This window comes from Bubalus bubalis, chromosome 19 (assembly GCF_019923935.1).
Source record: "Bubalus bubalis isolate 160015118507 breed Murrah chromosome 19, NDDB_SH_1, whole genome shotgun sequence".
Lineage (NCBI taxonomy): Eukaryota > Metazoa > Chordata > Mammalia > Artiodactyla > Bovidae > Bubalus > Bubalus bubalis.
In genome coordinates this window covers 6,655,417-6,672,917 of record NC_059175.1, presented here as the reverse complement: position 1 = coordinate 6,672,917, position 17,501 = coordinate 6,655,417, and the positions used below count along the sequence as shown (strand labels likewise).

The 17,501-nt window shown below is 41.4% G+C and overlaps 1 protein-coding gene across 1 annotated transcript in view; it reads right to left on the bottom strand.

Moving 5' to 3' along the window:
* The window catches only part of LOC102398732 (beta-hexosaminidase subunit beta), a 34,394-nt gene that overhangs the window by 414 nt on the left and 16,479 nt on the right, over positions 1-17,501 (bottom strand). The window contains exons 4-13 of the mRNA XM_025270858.3: positions 16,811-16,857; positions 16,438-16,548; positions 12,545-12,646; positions 7,029-7,158; positions 4,540-4,720; positions 3,833-3,916; positions 2,537-2,609; positions 1,574-1,748; positions 318-408; positions 56-160 (exon numbers count right to left, since the gene is read on the bottom strand). Of these exons, the coding sequence (XP_025126643.3) occupies positions 56-160; positions 318-408; positions 1,574-1,748; positions 2,537-2,609; positions 3,833-3,916; positions 4,540-4,720; positions 7,029-7,158; positions 12,545-12,646; positions 16,438-16,548; positions 16,811-16,857 (1,099 nt within the window). The remainder of the gene's footprint in view (positions 1-55; positions 161-317; positions 409-1,573; positions 1,749-2,536; positions 2,610-3,832; positions 3,917-4,539; positions 4,721-7,028; positions 7,159-12,544; positions 12,647-16,437; positions 16,549-16,810; positions 16,858-17,501) is intronic.

The window sequence follows — 17,501 nt, the reverse complement described above, 5'->3', positions numbered from 1 at the left end:
AAGAAATCACCCTGTACTTCACAGTGTCCTAGCCTGACAAATAAATGCGTCTTACCCAACCATTCTGCAGCGGTGTCTTGTTAGCCTCCTGTAGGCATCCTCTAGGTCTGTGACTTCTTGGTGACTCCAGAGTCTCTCACCAACAGCACTTGCCCGAGGCCTAAAATTTAAACCACATGTCCCCCAAGGCAGTTTACATTCATGATTTCTTCAAGAAGCAAACCACACACTTGGGCAAGTTTGTAGTGCTTTCCCGCTTGGGTGGAAAAGAGCAACTCAGGCCCCTTAGTCCACAAGTTCTCCCTGAGGTTCCATACCATAATCTTGGAGTAAGGTTAGTTGCATCCACATACTCTCCCCATATGCAGGCTTCTCCACCAAGGACAAGCTGTTTCTGTTCCGGAGTACCTAGATTACAGTCAGTGGTGTGAGTTAGGTGGTTGCAACCTGAGGCTCACACACAGAGGCGGCGCTGGTTTCTGGTGTTAGCCTGGGGCAAGGCTTCTCTCTGGGAGTCAGGAGGACCTTGGGAGAAGTTCACAGCTATGGTACAAAAAATGGTGGCAAACTTCATTGCCGCAGCTGACCCCGTGGTTCACAGAGTATTTGTTAGCGTGTGTCGACTAATGTAGCTGGCCAGTAGTAAAGAGACCATTTTATTTTGGTTTTCTGCAAACTTCTTTGGACACCAGAAGCACTTCCCCTGGTTGCCTGTGGACAGTGTGCCAAGGAATGCAAGGTGGACTATGCTAGTGAGCACCACTCCTGCCTTCAGCACCTATCTTCTGGTATCAAAGAGACTAGGTATCGTCAGTAATTATGACTTCTTGATTCTCAGAAAATGCTTCTGGAGAAACAGCTGACAGACCTACAGGTTTGAAACTTTTTAAACACCAGAACACTTTTCCTCAAAGGAAATTGTATATTAAAGTCTAGTGTACAAAACTGGACAAAGCAAAACTGTTCTTAAGGGGTTTGAGAGCCTAGAGTCCCACCACTCAGACATGCCCACCCCCAAGGATGCCTCCTCCTCAGAACCCGGAAGCCGCCGAACAGGACGCGATCCCTACTTAGGTGTCTTACATTGGAGAGGAAGCTCAGAGGAGAGACGAGGCTCCTGCAGTCAGGCCTCTTTGAATGCATAGTGACAAGTCTTATCAGTGTAAGGGAATCTTACTTTAAGTTCTTTCATTTAGGAAAGAATACGGTTTCTTTCGAAGCTTACCAAATGGCTCAGAGGTTAAAGTGTCTGCCTGCAATGTAGGAGACCTGGGTTCGATCCCTGGGTTGGGAAGATCCCCTGGAGAAGGAAATGGCAACCCACTCCAGTATTCTTGCCTGGAGAATCCCATGGACGGAGGAGCCTGTGGGCTACAGTCCATGGGGTCGCAAACAGTTTCTTTCACAAAGTTTAAAATGATACTGAGTTCAGTCTGTTGGATTATACACAAGGAAAATCAAGGATCAAACATAAAAGGGAGGATAGTAGGTGGTACCTAGGTAAAGATTCCCTGGAGGGCGGGGAGGGTTTGTAAAACCTAACACGTCAAGTAATGATGGCTGCTTCACTTACCCGCAAAGTTAAGAGGCTCCACAGAGTAGTACTCAGTCCAGTCTTCTCCATAACTGATCAAATCTAAGTACCAAGGAGCAGAAAGGATCACAGGGAAGCCAGCTGCTGTAACTTGACTTAGTTTCATAGGAAAGTTCTGCTTTTTCCACACTTGAACTACTGTGCCTGGTGTAAGCTTTTAAAGTTACAAATGAAATATGTATTAGGTCTCGCAGCTACAGGAGATGAAATTAAAAGTCTAAGGCATTGTAGCTAATAACTTTTCAAGATCCTTGAATAAAGCAATGTTTTCTTCTTTCCCCTTTCCTCTTTGAGGTAATATCTAATGCTATTTGTAATAACAGGGACGTAGACATTTCATCAAACCTTTTAATTTTTTACCTTTTGTCTATATACAATACCATGTAGGTGTAATAAATTAAGGCTTTAGTCCCATCTCTACCACACTCTTTTACTTACTTTGGAACTTACAGGATGCCACTAACACTCCTGGAAAGATAATACAAGTAGCTGGACTTTCAAATTTTCAGTTTCCCCACAAGAAAATAAAGAATTCTGATTATGTCAGAGAGCAACGCCTTAAAGTAAAAAGTGTGCTTGACAGTGGTGCTTAAAACGAAGGTTACCTCAACAGCAGTAAAGACTCATTCTTATCTGTTTGTTTTGCCCTTCTGAAAAAGGGAACATTTTTCACAGTACTTCAATTTGTTACTAAGAATGAGATGGAGAGGGAGGAGGGAAGATGGGAGAGATGAGGGGGCAGCACTGAAGAATGAAGTAAATGGAAGAAATAAATAAATACCACCATCATGGGTGTCGGTGTGCGGCTCTTGCCTAACAGCAGCTTAAACGGAAAGGTAAGCTAACTTCCCCCAACATTACAGGGAAAGCTTAGGGTTCCTTCCATCCAAGGTGTTAAGTCTCATATTACCAGAACCACACGCAGTATTAGTAACCTCTCACCTCGCCTTCATCATCATAAACCTCCTGCCAGACTATGGATCTCTTCTTCATGGCTGAAATCATATCCAAAACCCTACCATTGAAAAAAATTACAAAGTTATTTCAGATCACAAACTTAGCAATGTGTGTGTAAAGAACGCACACTTTATACCAAAGACTGCAACACTGAGAGATGCCTTTCAGTATGTGCGTGTGAAGCCGCTTCAGTGTCCCACTGTCTGCGACCCCATGGACTGTACAGTCCATGGAATTCTCCAGGCCAGAATATTGAAGCGGGGAGCCTTTCTCTTCTCCAGGGGATATTCCCAACCCAGGGATCGAACCCAGGTCTCCCGCATTGCAGGCGGATTCTATACCAGCTGAGCCACAAAGGAAGCCCCTTTTTACATTGGTAAAGCAGTGCTTAAAAAATATTTAAAAAGTATGTAACCATATGCATGCATGCTCAGTCGTGTCCAACTCTTTGTGACCCCATGGACTGTAGCCCGCCATACTCCTCTGTCCATGGGATTTTCTAGGCAAGAATACTCGAGTAGGTTATCATTTCCTCTTCCAGGGGATCTTCCCGCCTCAGGGATCAAACCCACATCTCATGCACTGCAGGCAGATTCTTCACTGCTGAGCCATCGGGGAAGCCCATGAAACCACATGTGCCCCGTGAAGTTGCCAGTAATTACTGTCCGGCTCTTTACAAAATCAGTTCACTACTGTTTACCACAGGGCAGCACCGTCGAGTAGATCTTTATCTTCAGGGATGGAAATGTTCTGTATACGCACTTTCCAACACGGTAGCACTAGTCTCATGTAGCTGTTGGCTCCTGAACACGTGAGGTGTGGCTAATGTGACTGAGGAACTGAATTTTTAATTTTCTTCAAGTATAATTTAATACAAACAGCCACATGCGGCTGTGGCTGCCATACCAGACAGCACAGGTATAGAGTAAAAGCAATGCTGGAGTTGACACAATGAATTCCAGGAGCTAGACGGTGACGAAGCCTTCCCGGGTAGGCTGGGTTTTCAGCTGAGTTCACAGAGCAGATAACTGCTACCACCCTACGTCTCAACAGTCACTGCAAAAGGGTTGGAGTCACCATGTTATTGATTTAAAGAGAATAGTGGGTATTGCACCCTCCTTTATGATTTTTCATCTGTACCTTGTATAACAAAGAATATAACATGTACACTTGGAAAAGGAATGGAGAGAAAATGAGAAAATAAAGTAGTACTAAATAAGAGCTTAAACTTTTACAAAAGGCACTGATGAAATAAAAACAAGCAGGCTTTCAATAACTTACATCTGCATATAGAAAGATTGTAGTTTCTCAATTTTGCCAAAGCGTTTGTTCCTCATGAAATGCAGGACTGCTGCATTGGACTTCCTTAAACAAAAACAGTGATAAAAGTTTCATTAAAAGTTCAATATGCCCAATCTTTTTAAAGCAACATATATCTCCAACATTATTTATACAGATGGAAATCTATTAAAGTTTGTAAAGAGTAAAATAAGCCTAATTATGACTAAATTAAGCCTAAAATAAGCCTAATTATGCCTAAAATAAGTCTAAAATTTAATTATGAGTTATGTTAACTTTCCACTGCAATTAATTTTTTTAGAAGCTGATATCCTGTAAAAATGGCTTTCCCTAAGCTCCCACAACTTTCTTCCATCTAAGGCTATTTGCACAGAAGATTTTTACTAGAAAAAATCTCTTCCACTTAATCATTATCCTCTTCACTAAAGCTATTCTTGTTCTCTACTTAGTTTTTTGTAAATTCCCATTTTCTTCTGCATCTTAATTCTCCTTCCTATAGGCTTCTGTCAGTAGCATCAGTATGTGAATTCTGTAAACAATTCACCGTCTTAGGAGTTGTGGTCCCAGGTTAACACCTCACAGAGATGTTCACCCAAGTCTTTCCTCTTCCCAGGGACACCTCTCCATCTGCTTCAAGTGCAAGAGGTTTTAGAAAAGGGTGGAGAGGCGTGGTCAACAAAGTTTCATACCAACAATGAAAATCTACTTCATCTCCTCCCAGATGAATGAATTCATCTGGAAACACAGTACTAATTTCTTTGAAAAGTTTAGACAGGAAGCTGTAAGTTGAATTCAATATAGGGTTTATAGGTCCAAAAGTCCCAGATGGCTCTCTCGCATGATAACATGGAGTCAGGAGGTCTTTCTGGCCTAGAAGGAAACATGGAGAATCTTTTCTGAAGTAGTAGTTCAGTCACAAAGACAAGGCTTTGCACATGATTATACTACTTTATTTTGTTGAAGATATATGTTATACAGAAAAAGATAAGCGTGTTTACTCAGAGTTACTTTGGTAATTTCTTCAGATAAGAAAAGGGAGAACTAATTCCTGAATACTGCCCCTGTGTTGCTTTGCTTCCTTTTCCATCAGCCCCTCTGAGATTTTACCCATTTCAGATACTATCTCAAATACTGGTGGCTGGTGGTTTAGTCACTAAGTTGTGTCCGACTGTTGCAACCCATGGACTGTAGCCCGCCAGGCTCCTCTGTCCATGCGATTCTCCAGGCAAGAATACTGGAGCCGGTTGCCATTTCCTTCTCCAGGGGACCTTCCCGACCCGGGAATCGAACCTCGGTCTCCTTCACTGTAGGCAGATTCTTTACCAACTGAGCTACAAGGGAAGCCCCATCTCAAATATTAAGGGCTCTCAAATCTTCAGCTTGCCCCAATCCTTTTCCTCAAGTTTCAAACCATATTTCAAATTCCCTGCTGAACACAATTAGCTTCCCTTCAAATATAATCCAACAGGGCTTCCTCGGTGGGTCAGAGGTAGAGAATCTGCCTGCCAATGCAGGAGACTCAGGTTCGATCCCTGGTCTGGGAAGATCCCATATGCGGAGCAACTAAGCCCATACACCGCAACTTCTGAGCCCACCTGCCACAACCAGCGAGTAGCCCCCGCTCGCTGCAACTAGAGAAAAGCCTGCGCGGCACAAAGACCCAGCATGGCCCAACATAAATAAAATTTAAAAATACAATCTAACAGAAACTAAATTCTCTCCCCCACACTCCCTCTGTAGCTTCCCAGTTTTCACATTCTGGTAAGCCAGTCACCATCCCACCAAGGCTCTCTTCCCTCTCTTGCTGGAGTCAGTCAGTTGCCAAGTTCTATGGATTGTATTTCCAGAATGTCTCTCAGTTCCATACATTCTTTGCCATCCCTGTTATCAGCATTCTGCTCTCGGACCTTCACTTCCAACGTGTCCGTCTTCTACTCTGCAGCTTTCACTGGCCTCCAAGTGTCCTGATGAAGTGCAAACTCCTCACCCAAGGCCTACCATGCTACTTTTTCAGACTCATTTCCCACTATTCTCCAGGTCTATTCTAATAACTTTTATTGAACAATTATAAATGCTAGGTGCAGTGCTATGTGCTTTATATTTATTTTTTAATCTTCAAAAAACATGACATGATGGCTACTCCTAATACACCATTTTAGAGATTGGAAGTCTGAGAATGAGATGTTCTATAACTTGCCCAGGGAAACTCAGTTTATAAACACCAGAAAGTGAAAAGTGAAAGTAATATTCACTCAGCTATGTCCAACTCTTTGCGACCCATGGACTATAGCCTGCCTGACTCCTCTGTCCATGAAATTCTCCAGGCAAGAATACTGGAGTGGGTTGCCATGCTCTTCTCCAAGGGATCTTCACCTCCCAGGGATAAAACCTGGGTCTCCTGCATTGCAGGCAGATTCTTTACCATCTGAGCCACCATGGAAGCCCCTAAGTGTCAGAAATAGGACTCAAATCCCAGTCAGTCTAGCTCCAGAAGCAGTTCTTAAGCACCCAGTAGTAAAGAATCTGCCTGCAATGCAGGAGACCCCAGTTCGATTCCTGGGTGGGAAAGATCCCCTGGAGAAGGGACAGGCTACCCATGCCAGTATTCATGGGCTTTCCTGGTTGCTCAGATGGTAAAGAATTCGCCTGCAGTACGGGAGACATGCGTTCATCCAGGCGTTGGGAAGATCCCCTGGAGAACAGCATTGCAACCCACTCCAGTATTCTTGCCTGGAGAATCCCCATGGGCAGAGGAGCCTGGGGGCAACAGTCCATGGGGTCACAAAGAGTGGGACACGACTGAGAGGCTAAGCACAGCACAGCACATACTGCTCTCTTCTGTGCTGTCCTCCAGCTAAATGCCTGTCCTTCTCCCGGAAACAAGAATATATTCTTTGATCTCTCAAGAACATTTTAGGTGTTACTTCAGTCATGTAACTGTTTAACTCACTTTTCACGTTCTACTTGTAATCATTTCTTGTTTTATCTCTTGTGTTTATACTTTAGGCAATGCCTAGACAGTGACCTGCTCGCAATAGACATATAATAGTTACTGAATTACAACCCTCAATAGTGCTACCTTTGTGCAAATCACAAGAACGAAATAAGCAAGCACCAAGTCATGAGATGCAGGAGCACACGTGTTCACTTTTAGCAACTCACAAAACACACTCCTTACCTTTTCCCCAAGACGCCGTATGTCCAGGGCTATCAAATTCTGGCAGGATGCGAATCCCTCGTAATCGGGCATATTCAATCACTGTACGGACATCCTTTGGTGTATATACATGAGACAAAGAATAGCTTCCCTGCAAAAGTCACATTTATTAAAATTAAAATGTATGAGCTGTTTACGGTTCTGTTTGTACTTTGGTATCTGCCAGCAGACTTTTCAAGTATTACAAAGTATTAAAGTCTTATGTGATGTTGGATGACTCATTTAAATTATCTGTTTACTGTATCTTATCAGTAAGCTCTCAGCACACTGTGGATTAATTCCAGATTTATTGACAGAACTCTCTATTGACAGAACCAGCACCTTGTTTTAGCAATGTCTACCATCACGCGGCGCACAGAGCGCGGCCGAGAGGAGCTGCCCCACGTCTGAGGTCAGGGGTGGCGGCAGGGAGGAGCAACCCCGCGTCCAAGGAGCGGTGGCTGCGCCAACGCAGGAGGGCCTAGAGGAGCTATCCCACCTTGAAGGTCAGGAACAGCGGCGGTGAGGAGATACCCCTCATCCAAGGTAACGAGCAGCGGCTGTGCTTTGCTGGAGCAGCCGTGAAGAGATACCCCATGTCCAAGGTAAGAGAAACCAAAGTAAGACGGTAGGTGTTGCAAGAGGGCATCAGAGGGCAGACACACTGAAACCATACTCACAGAAAACTAGTCAATCAAATCACACTAGGACCACAGCCTTGTCTAACTCAATGAAACTAAGCCATGCCCGTGGGGCAACCCAAGACGGGCGGGTCATGCTGGAGAGGTCTGACAGAATGTGGTCCACTGGAGAAGGGAATGGCAAACCACTTCAGTATTCTTGCCTTGAGAACCCCATGAACAGTATGAAAAGGCAAAATGATAGGACACTGAAAGAGGAACTCCCCAGGTCAGTAGGGGCCCAATATGCTACTGGAGATCAGTGGAGAAATAACTCCAGAAAGAATGAAGGGATGAAGCCAAAGCAAAAAGAATACCCAGTTGTGGATGTGACTGGTGATAGAAGCAAGGTCCGATGCTGTAAAGAGCAATATTGCATAGGAACCTGGAATGTCAGGTCCATGAATCAAGGCAAATTGGAAGTGGTCAAACAGGAGATGACAAGAGTGAATGTTGACATTCTAGGAATCAGTGAACTAAAATGGACTGGAATGGGTGAACTTAACTCAGATGATCATTATATCTACTACTGTGGGCAGGAATCCCTTAGAAGAAATGGAGTAGCCATCATGGTCAACAGAAGAGTCTGAAATGCAGTACTTGGATGTGATCTCAAAAATGACAGAATGATCTCTGTTCATTTCCAAGGCAAACCATTCAATATCACAGTAATCCAAGTCTATGCCCCAACCAGTAACACCGAAGAAGCTGAAGCTGAACGGTTCTGTGAAGACCTACAAGACCTTTTAGAACTAACACCCAAAAAAGATGTCCTTTTCATTATAGGGGACTGGAATGCACAAGTAGGAAGTCAAGAAACACCTGGAGTAACAGGCCAATTTGGCCTTGGAATATGGAATGAAGCAGGGCAAAGACTAATAGAGTTTTGCCAAGAAAATGCACTGGTCATAGCAAACACCCTCTTCCAACAACACAAGAGAAGACTCTACACATGGACATCACCAGATGGTCAACATCGAAATCACATTGATTATATTCTTTGCAGCCAAAGATGGAGAAGTTCTATACAGTCAGCAAAAACAAGACCAGGAGCTGACTGTGGCTCAGATCATGAACTCCTTATTGCCAAATTCAGACTGAAATTGAAGAAAGTAGGAAAAACCACTAGACCATTCAGGTGTGACCTAAATCAAATCCCTTATGATTATACAGTGGAAGTGAGAAATAGATTTAAGGGACTAGATCTGATAGAGTGCCTGATGAACTATGGACGGAGGTTCATGACATTGTACAGGAGACAGGGATCAGGACCATCCCCATGGAAAAGAAATGCAAAAAAAGCAAAATGGCTGTCTGAGGTGGCCTTACAAACAGCTGTGAAAAGAAGAGAAGCGAAAAGCAAAGGAGAAAAGGAAAGATATAAACATCTGAATGCAGAGTCCCAAAGAATAGCAAGGAGAGATAAGAAAGCCTTCCTCAGAGACCAATGCAAAGAAATAGAGGAAAAGAACATAATGAAAACACTAGAGATCTCTTCAAGAAAATTAGAGATACCAAAGGGAATATTTCATGCAAAGATGGGCTTGATAAAGGACAGAAATGGCATGGACCTAACAGAAGCAGTAGATATTAAGAAGAGGTGGCAAGAATACACAGAAGAACTGTACAAAAAAGATCTTCATGACCAAGATAATCATGATGGTGTGATCACACACCTAGAGCCAGACATCTTGGAATGTGAAGTCAAGTGGGCCTTAGAAAGCATCACTACGAACAAAGCTAGTGGAGGTGATGGAATTCCAGTTGAGCTATTTCAAATCCTGAAAGATGATGCTGCGAAAGTGCTGCACCCAATATGCCAGCAAATTTGGAAAACTCAGCAGTGGCCACAGGACTGGAAAAGGTCAGTTTTCATTCCAATCCCAAAGAAAGGCAATGCCAAAGAATGCTCAAACTACCGCACAATTGCACTCATCTCACACGCTAGTAAAGAAATGCTCAAAATTCTCCAAGCCAGGTTTCAGCAATATGTGAACCTTGAACTTCCTGATGTTCAAGCTGGTTTTCGAAAAGACAGAGAAACCAGAGATCAAATTGCCAATATCTGCTGGATCATCGAAAAAGCAAGAGAGTTCCAGGAAAACATCTACTTCTGCTTTACTGACTATGCCAAAGCCTTTGACTGTGTGGATCACAATAAACTGTGGAAAATTCTGAAAGAGATGGGAATACCAGACCACCTGACCTGCCTCTTGAGAAATCTGTATGCAGGTCAGGAAGCAACAGTTAGAAGTAGACATGGAACAACAGACTGGTTCCAAATAGGAAAAGGAGTACGTCAAGGCTGTATACTGTCACCCTGCTTATTTAACTTCTATGCAGAGTACATCATGAGAAACGCTGGGCTGGAAGAAGCACAAGCTGGAATCAAGATTGCCGGGAGGAATATCAATAACCACAGATATGCAGATGATATCACCCTTATGGCAGAGAGTGAAGAGGAACTCAAAAGCCTCTTGATGAAAGTGAAAGTGGAAAATGAAAAAGTTGGCTTAAAGCTCAACATTCAGAAAACTAATATCATGGCATCTGGTCCCATCACTTCATGGGAAATAGATGGGGAAACAGTGGAAACACTGGCTGACTTTATTTATTTGGGCTCCAAAATCACTGCAGATGGTGACTGCAGCCATGAAATTAAAAGACGCTTACTCCTTGGAAGGAAAGTTATGACTAACCTAGACAGCATATTCAAAACCAGAGACATTACTTTGCCAACAAAGGTCCGTCTAGTCAAGGCTATGGTTTTTCCTGTAGTCATGTATGGATGTGAGAGTTGGACTCTGAAGAAAGCTGAGCACCGAAGAATTGATGCTTTTGAACTGTGGTGTTGGAGAAGACTCTTGAGAGTCTCTTGGACACCAAGGAGATCCAACCAGTCCATTCTGAAGGAGATCAGCCCTGGGATTTCTTTGGAAGGAATGATGCTAAAGCTGAAACTCCAGTACTTTGGCCACCTGATGCGAAGAGTTGACTCATTGGAAAAGACTCTGATGCTGGGAGGGATTGGGGGCAGGAGGAGAAGGGGATGACAGAGGATGAGATGGCTGGCTGGCATCACTGACTCGATGGACGTGAGTCTGTTTGAACTCCGGGAGTTGGTGATGGACAGGGAGGCCTAGCATGCTGCGGTTCATGGGGTTGCAAAGAGTCGGACACGACTGAGCGAATGAACTGAACTGAACTGACCATCACGCTATTTCAACCTCATGTGACCATATGACATAACAGAAATAAAAGGTTCTACTCCAAAGTGCAAATTCTGAATATATTGCCCTTGTCAGTTTTAGAATCATAATTCACACATTATTACAAAACATAGCTGTTGGCGTTCAAGATCACTTTAATTACTGCCAGCAGTAAAAATTCCCCTTGAGATGCCCTGATTTTTTTTTTTTTTATTAAAGATTACCTTTGGTCCTGTTTTATGTTCTTGAAAAATTAGAACCCAGTATCAGTGGAAAATAAAGGTCCATTAAAAGTGTTACTATGGCACATCTCTCAAGGTATAAATATATAAATATAAATAAATGCTCAACTCCTTAAAAAGTAGTCTTGTCTTCTCCAATCCCAACAAGAAATCTGTATTGAATCAAGACCTGATCCAAGTTTATAGTAAATACAGGGGACAGAAGAACATATTGACACTGGACGGGCAATCAACAAAACCCAGATTGTAGAAAACTACAGGACAAATTGAGCTTCGTTTCCTCAATGAAAATAATAAAAGAAAAATAAAAAGACATGGTCAGGGATGGGCACCCATAAAACAGATATGTTAACTGACCACAGTGTATGGAGTTTATTTGCATCCCACTGCAAATAAAAAAATTATTTTTTAAAGAAAAAGGCACTTGGGCATACATGAATAATGATTGGCTACCTGGATTATTGCTAATTTTTTAGCTGTGATAATGAGTTATTTTTAAACAGGCCTTTTTACCAATAAGAGATGATGTCTGAGATTACCTTCAAAATAATGGTGGAGGGGATATAGGTGCTATAGGATTGGCCATTACTTGATTATTGAAGCTGAGAGATGAGGAAGTGGGAATTCATTAAATTCTACTTCTGTATATGTTTGAAGCTTTCCATGTTAAAAGCAAACAACAACAGGAATGCTGCTAGGATTTCAATCCAAACCACATCAAAACTTTAAGGAAAGGTTTGGAATTGTGACCAGAGGACTAATTCAGGGTCTTGGCTCTGCCCCTTCATATCTACAACTTTGCATGAGACGTGCAGCTTCTCTTGCTGTCAGTGACTAGCTCTGTAGTACAGGGGATTCAGTGAGACAGTAGTAAGGCTTGCTCCCTGCTTCACTGGTCTATAATTCAGTCAATTTGAACACTTCTAACACTACATTATTTTCTACGAAGAAGCCATTATCTCTTAAGATTGCCTACTTCATACAGTTTTTTAGAGAGAAAAGAAATTGTCATTTACAGAATTCAGAACAATTCTGTTTAAAACACTTGTACAGTTGGGCTACTTGATAAATGTAATTATTTAATTTTATGTTAATCACAAATGCTTCAGGTCTCCTACATCCATTAAGCTTTTAAATTTGTATTTCTATAGCCCCATAAATGTTTACATTTATGATAACAATTACAAAAGCAGACCAGTTTTGTGGACCTAAAATGCTCAGCAATAGCATATTAAAATTTAAAACCACGAATATCTAACTTTTACACTTAAATTATATCCATAATAAGAAACATTTAAGCTACCAACTTCTAAGGAAACCATACCAAAAATTTTTGTACACCAACAACAATAACATGAATTACTCACTTTATTGCTTAATTCAGGAAAAGTGATGCTCTGATAAGGGAAAGACTGGTCATCCACCATGTGCCAGTGGAGAACATTAAACTTATTAAAAGCCATGGCATCCTGCAAGCAAACAGGTTGAAAATTTATACACCTTAAAACCACAATGAGCTTATCAACTCATACCTGTCAGAATGGCTATCATCAAAAAGAACACAGCAAATGTTGGTGGGAATGTGGAGAAAAGGGAGCCCTCATAAACTCTTGGTGGGAATGTACATTGGTACAGCCAACAGTTTGGAGGTTTCAAAAAAGACAAAAAATAAAACTTACCGTATGACCCAGCAATTCCACCTCTTGGTATACATACCCAAAAAAACAAAAAAACTAATCTGAAAAGATACATGCACCCCAGTGTTCACAGCCGCATTATTTACAATTGCCAAGATACAGAAGCAACCTACTTCTTGAGTTCTGAAGACATCTTTTCTGCTAGGTTTCAGGTCTTTCTCATCAATAATTGCTCTTAATAGTTGTAACTTTGCTGTGTTTATGGCAGGAGGTGAGTAAGAGGGTCTTCCTGCTCCACCTTCTTGCCACATCTCGAGCAGGGAGGCTATATGTTCTGATTCTCTGATAGGGAAAGTCTCCATTTTCTTCATATCATCTTTTATATTTCACATATATATTATATTGTTTATTCCTCCATAGTGTACATAAAATCAGTACATAACTACTAGTTAATGAACCTAACTGTTCATTAACAGGTGAATGGATAAAGATGTAGTGTATGTATATACAATGGGATTCTACTCTGCAGTAAAAAAAGAATGAAATTTTGCTATCTACGAGATGGATGGACTTGGAGGACATGATACCAAGTAAAGTAAGTCATACAGAGAAGGATAAAAACTGTGATAGCACTTACATGTGGAATCTAAAACATGCAACAAACTAGTGACTATAATAAAAAAGAAGCAGACTCAGAAAGAACCCAGTGGGGAGAGGAAAGGGAAAAACAATTACATACCACAGATGTACATTCCAATTTATTAATACTTATCTATATCCAGGGTTGTTCCCAATGTGTCTGTTTCCTTTTAAAATTTCCTTTTCAACAAGGGAAGGATGTGAAGAAGTATACATTTCTTTTCACTTTTCATAAAGCCTATACACAATGCATATCATAAATTAAAACTTTAACTTTGCCCTACTGGAAGAGAGCCAGCTCATGAATTCTGAGTAGCTCTTGGCTATCACTATTGTGGTGTTTGGGAATAGAGCAGAGGAAAAATGGGATTTACAATTCCCACAATTCTGAGATTTTAGTGCCAACCCTTAGAAATGAAAGAAATTCAGTACACACACAGCACAAATCCAATTAACATTCTCAGAAATTTGGGGGTCACTGACACTGATTTTATGTACACTATGGAGGAATAAACAATATAATATATATGTGAAATATAAAAGATGATATGAAGAAAATGGAGACTTTCCCTATCAGAGAATCAGAACATATAGCCTCCCTGCTCGAGATGTGGCAAGAAGGTGGAGCAGGAAGACCCTCTTACTCACCTCCTGCCATAAACACAGCAAAGTTACAACTATTAAGAGCAATTATTGATGAGAAAGACCTGAAACCTAGCAGAAAAGATGTCTTCAGAACTCAAGATACAAAGATGGAAACACACAGAGGCAAGTAGGTGGGTCAAGACCCACAGTCCTGGGTAGATGACCCACAAATGGGAGGCTATCACAGTTGCAGAGGTTCTCCCCAAAGGGGTGAGGAATCCGAGCCCATAGCAGGCTCTGCAGACCAGGGGGTCCAACACTGGGACAGGGAGCCCCCAAAAACATCTAGCACTGAAGGCCAGCAGGACTTGAATACGGGAGAACTGAAGGTCTACAAGAGACAGATTGTGCATTTCAAATTTCACAGACTCTTAGTCCCAAGGCAGAAGCACTAATTTTTAAGAAGCCTGGGTCAGAACCTCTTGCTGATGTTAGCCTCCCAAAGAGGCAGGAGACTACTGGGAATCCCCTTGGGAACAAAAGCACCAGAGGGAGCCATCTGGGGAGCCTGCTGACACTGGGATGTCAAGCGCTGTTTTGGAGTCCTCACTCTAGACTGTCAGCACCAGAGACTTAACTGCCCATCAACAGGCCAGCGCCAGTCCCGGAAGCCAGTCCCACAGGCAGCTGCCCCAGGGCCCAGCTCTGCCCACCCAGGGAGCAGCAGCCCCCACAGGAGGCAGGGCCTGTTATATATGAACCTTATGGTAACTACAAACCAAAAACCTATTAATAGGCACACACAAAGAAAGGAATCCAAACATAACACTAAAGATAGCCATCACATGGCAAGGGAAGAGAGCAAAAGAAGATAAAAGGAACAAAAAGAACTACGGAAACAACCCAGAACAATTGACAAAATGACAGTACGTATATATCCATCAATGGCAACTTTGTAAATAGACTAAGTTCTCCAATCAGAATAGAGTGGACTCCACCATAAAAAAATGAAATCTTGCCATTGTGACAACATGGGTAAGTCTAGAGGATATTATGTTAAATACATCAGAGATACATCAGAGAAAGACAAATACCAAGGATCTCCATCTGTGAAACCTAAACAGCAAAATGAAACAAAAACAGACTCAAATACAGAGAACGGTTGCCAGGAGGGTAAGGGGGTGGGTGAAGATAGGTAAAGAGGATTATGAGGAACGAACCTCCAGCTACGCAATACATAAGCCCTGAGAATGTAATAATACTGTAATAACTATATGGGGATAGATGGATACCAGACTTATCCTGGTGGTCATTCCATAATGTATGCTAATGTCAAACCATGATTTAGTATACCTGGAACTAAAAGAATATTGTACGTCAACTGCATTTCAATAGAAAAAGAATCATATGTTAATTCATTCTTCAAGTCTAAAATGAAATAAATAGGACATAAAAATTTGTCAGTCTTTGGTAAATGAGATTATGGGATCACTATTTTATGTATATCTATGTTCAAACTTTTTTTTTTACGCTAAGCCTGTATTTCTTTCATTAAAAATTACAATTATGTCTTTTGAAGAAAAAATCAAGGTTTTAATGGAAATGTAAAAATAACTTTTTTATAACATGCTATGTTCATAAATGATTCGGTGAAGGTACAAGAAAACTTCCTGATCCTCATAAACTGACAGTGATGGGAGGGATGAACCAATAAAAAGTCAGTAAGAGAAGAGTTACGTCAACTTTGCTTCCCAGCTCCCACCACCTGAGGTTCCATATTTCTTTGGAACATTTTCTTAGTTACAAAGCTGCTCTCAGATTCCTTTCTAGACCACTTACAAAACAGTAAGTGGAGGTCACAAAATTAAAGGTCAGTAACTGGAGATACTGGAGAAGGAAACTGCAACCTACTCCAGTATTCCTGCCTGGGAAATCCCATGGACAGAGGAGCCTGGTGGGCTACAGTCCATGGGGTCACAAGAGTCGGACGGAGTAACTCAACAGCAACAGCAGCAGCAGCTAGAGGTAAGGTATTCCTCATGAAAAGTCTCAACCCATGATTTGACAATTGAGATTTACATAGAGGGCCAATAGGCAGCATTAAAACTGAGTGTTTTCCTTAACAATGCTACTGAATACTGGGTTAGCCTCTTTCCCACCTCAATGAAAACAAGAGGGTGATTCCCTAGGGGAGCCTCCACTTCTCTGCAGAGGAAATACATTTCTCAGGGAAGGGAGGGAAGAAAGTCCACTGCTTATCCTTAGTATACGGAAATATATTAGTATATGGAAAATGAATCCCTTGTTCCAACCAGCACAAGAGCATAGCGACCAACATAAAGTAACAACATAAAAGAACACTTCTTCAGAACAGACAGTGGATTAAAATAATTACCTACCAGAGTTTTCAAAATAGTCTTAACGGGCAGAAAGTGTCTAGATGTATCAATTAAGATTCCTCTATGAGGAAACCTGGGAGAATCCACAATGTTGGATTCATTGGCAGTGAACTAAAAGACAAAAGAAAACTTTTATTTATTTTCAGAATTTTCTCCAGTTCAGTGATGACTACATGTGTCTATGCAAGTATGGGATAAGAGATTAATTTAAAACCAAACAAAGTGTAAAAATTACATTTACCATCTAAGAAACACACTTGAGGAGAAGAAACATTCAAGAAGCAATAAATAGCTAAAAAGTTGACATTTTTCCTATAGAATGTTTTATTATGTCTATCCAATAATGTTAGTAACATACAATAATCATACTTACAGTCCCATAAGAATTTTGGTAAATCAACTGGCTAAAGGTCTCTAAACCTGAGGAAAATAAAATTTATAATTTATTGTGTTAATTTATAAAGGAGACAATAAAAGATATATTATCCAAGCATAGAAACAAAGCCAGGAAAGGCAAATAAAATTAAATACGTTATACTCTGTAACATACTCTCTAAAATCAAGGCTCAATTTTAAAAAAATCCCTGATGCTATCAGATAAAAATGTTTTACTTAATTGTGCCCATACCATTGTTTCTGTTTTAATGATAAACACAAAAAAATAGTGTTTTAAGGAAACAAAATTCCAGTTCCTTAATAAATTTATAGCATTATAAGAAAGAATTTTTATAATACAATATTATAGGCACTCTGCTACTGCTAAGTTGCTTCAGTCGTGTCCGACTCTGTGCGACCCCATAGTTGGCAGCCCAACAGGGTCCCCCGTCCCTGGGATTCTCCAGGCAAGAACACTGGAGTGGGTTGCCATAGGCACTTTAGAAGGTACCTAAACTTAACAGAGGAGAAGGCAATGGCACCCCACTCCAGTACTCTTGCCTGGAAAATCGCATGGACAGAGGAGCCTGGTAGGCTGCAGTCCATGGAGTTGCTCAGAGTCAGACATGACTGAGCGACTTCACTTTCACTTTTCACTTTCATGCATTGGAGGAGGAAATGGCAACCCA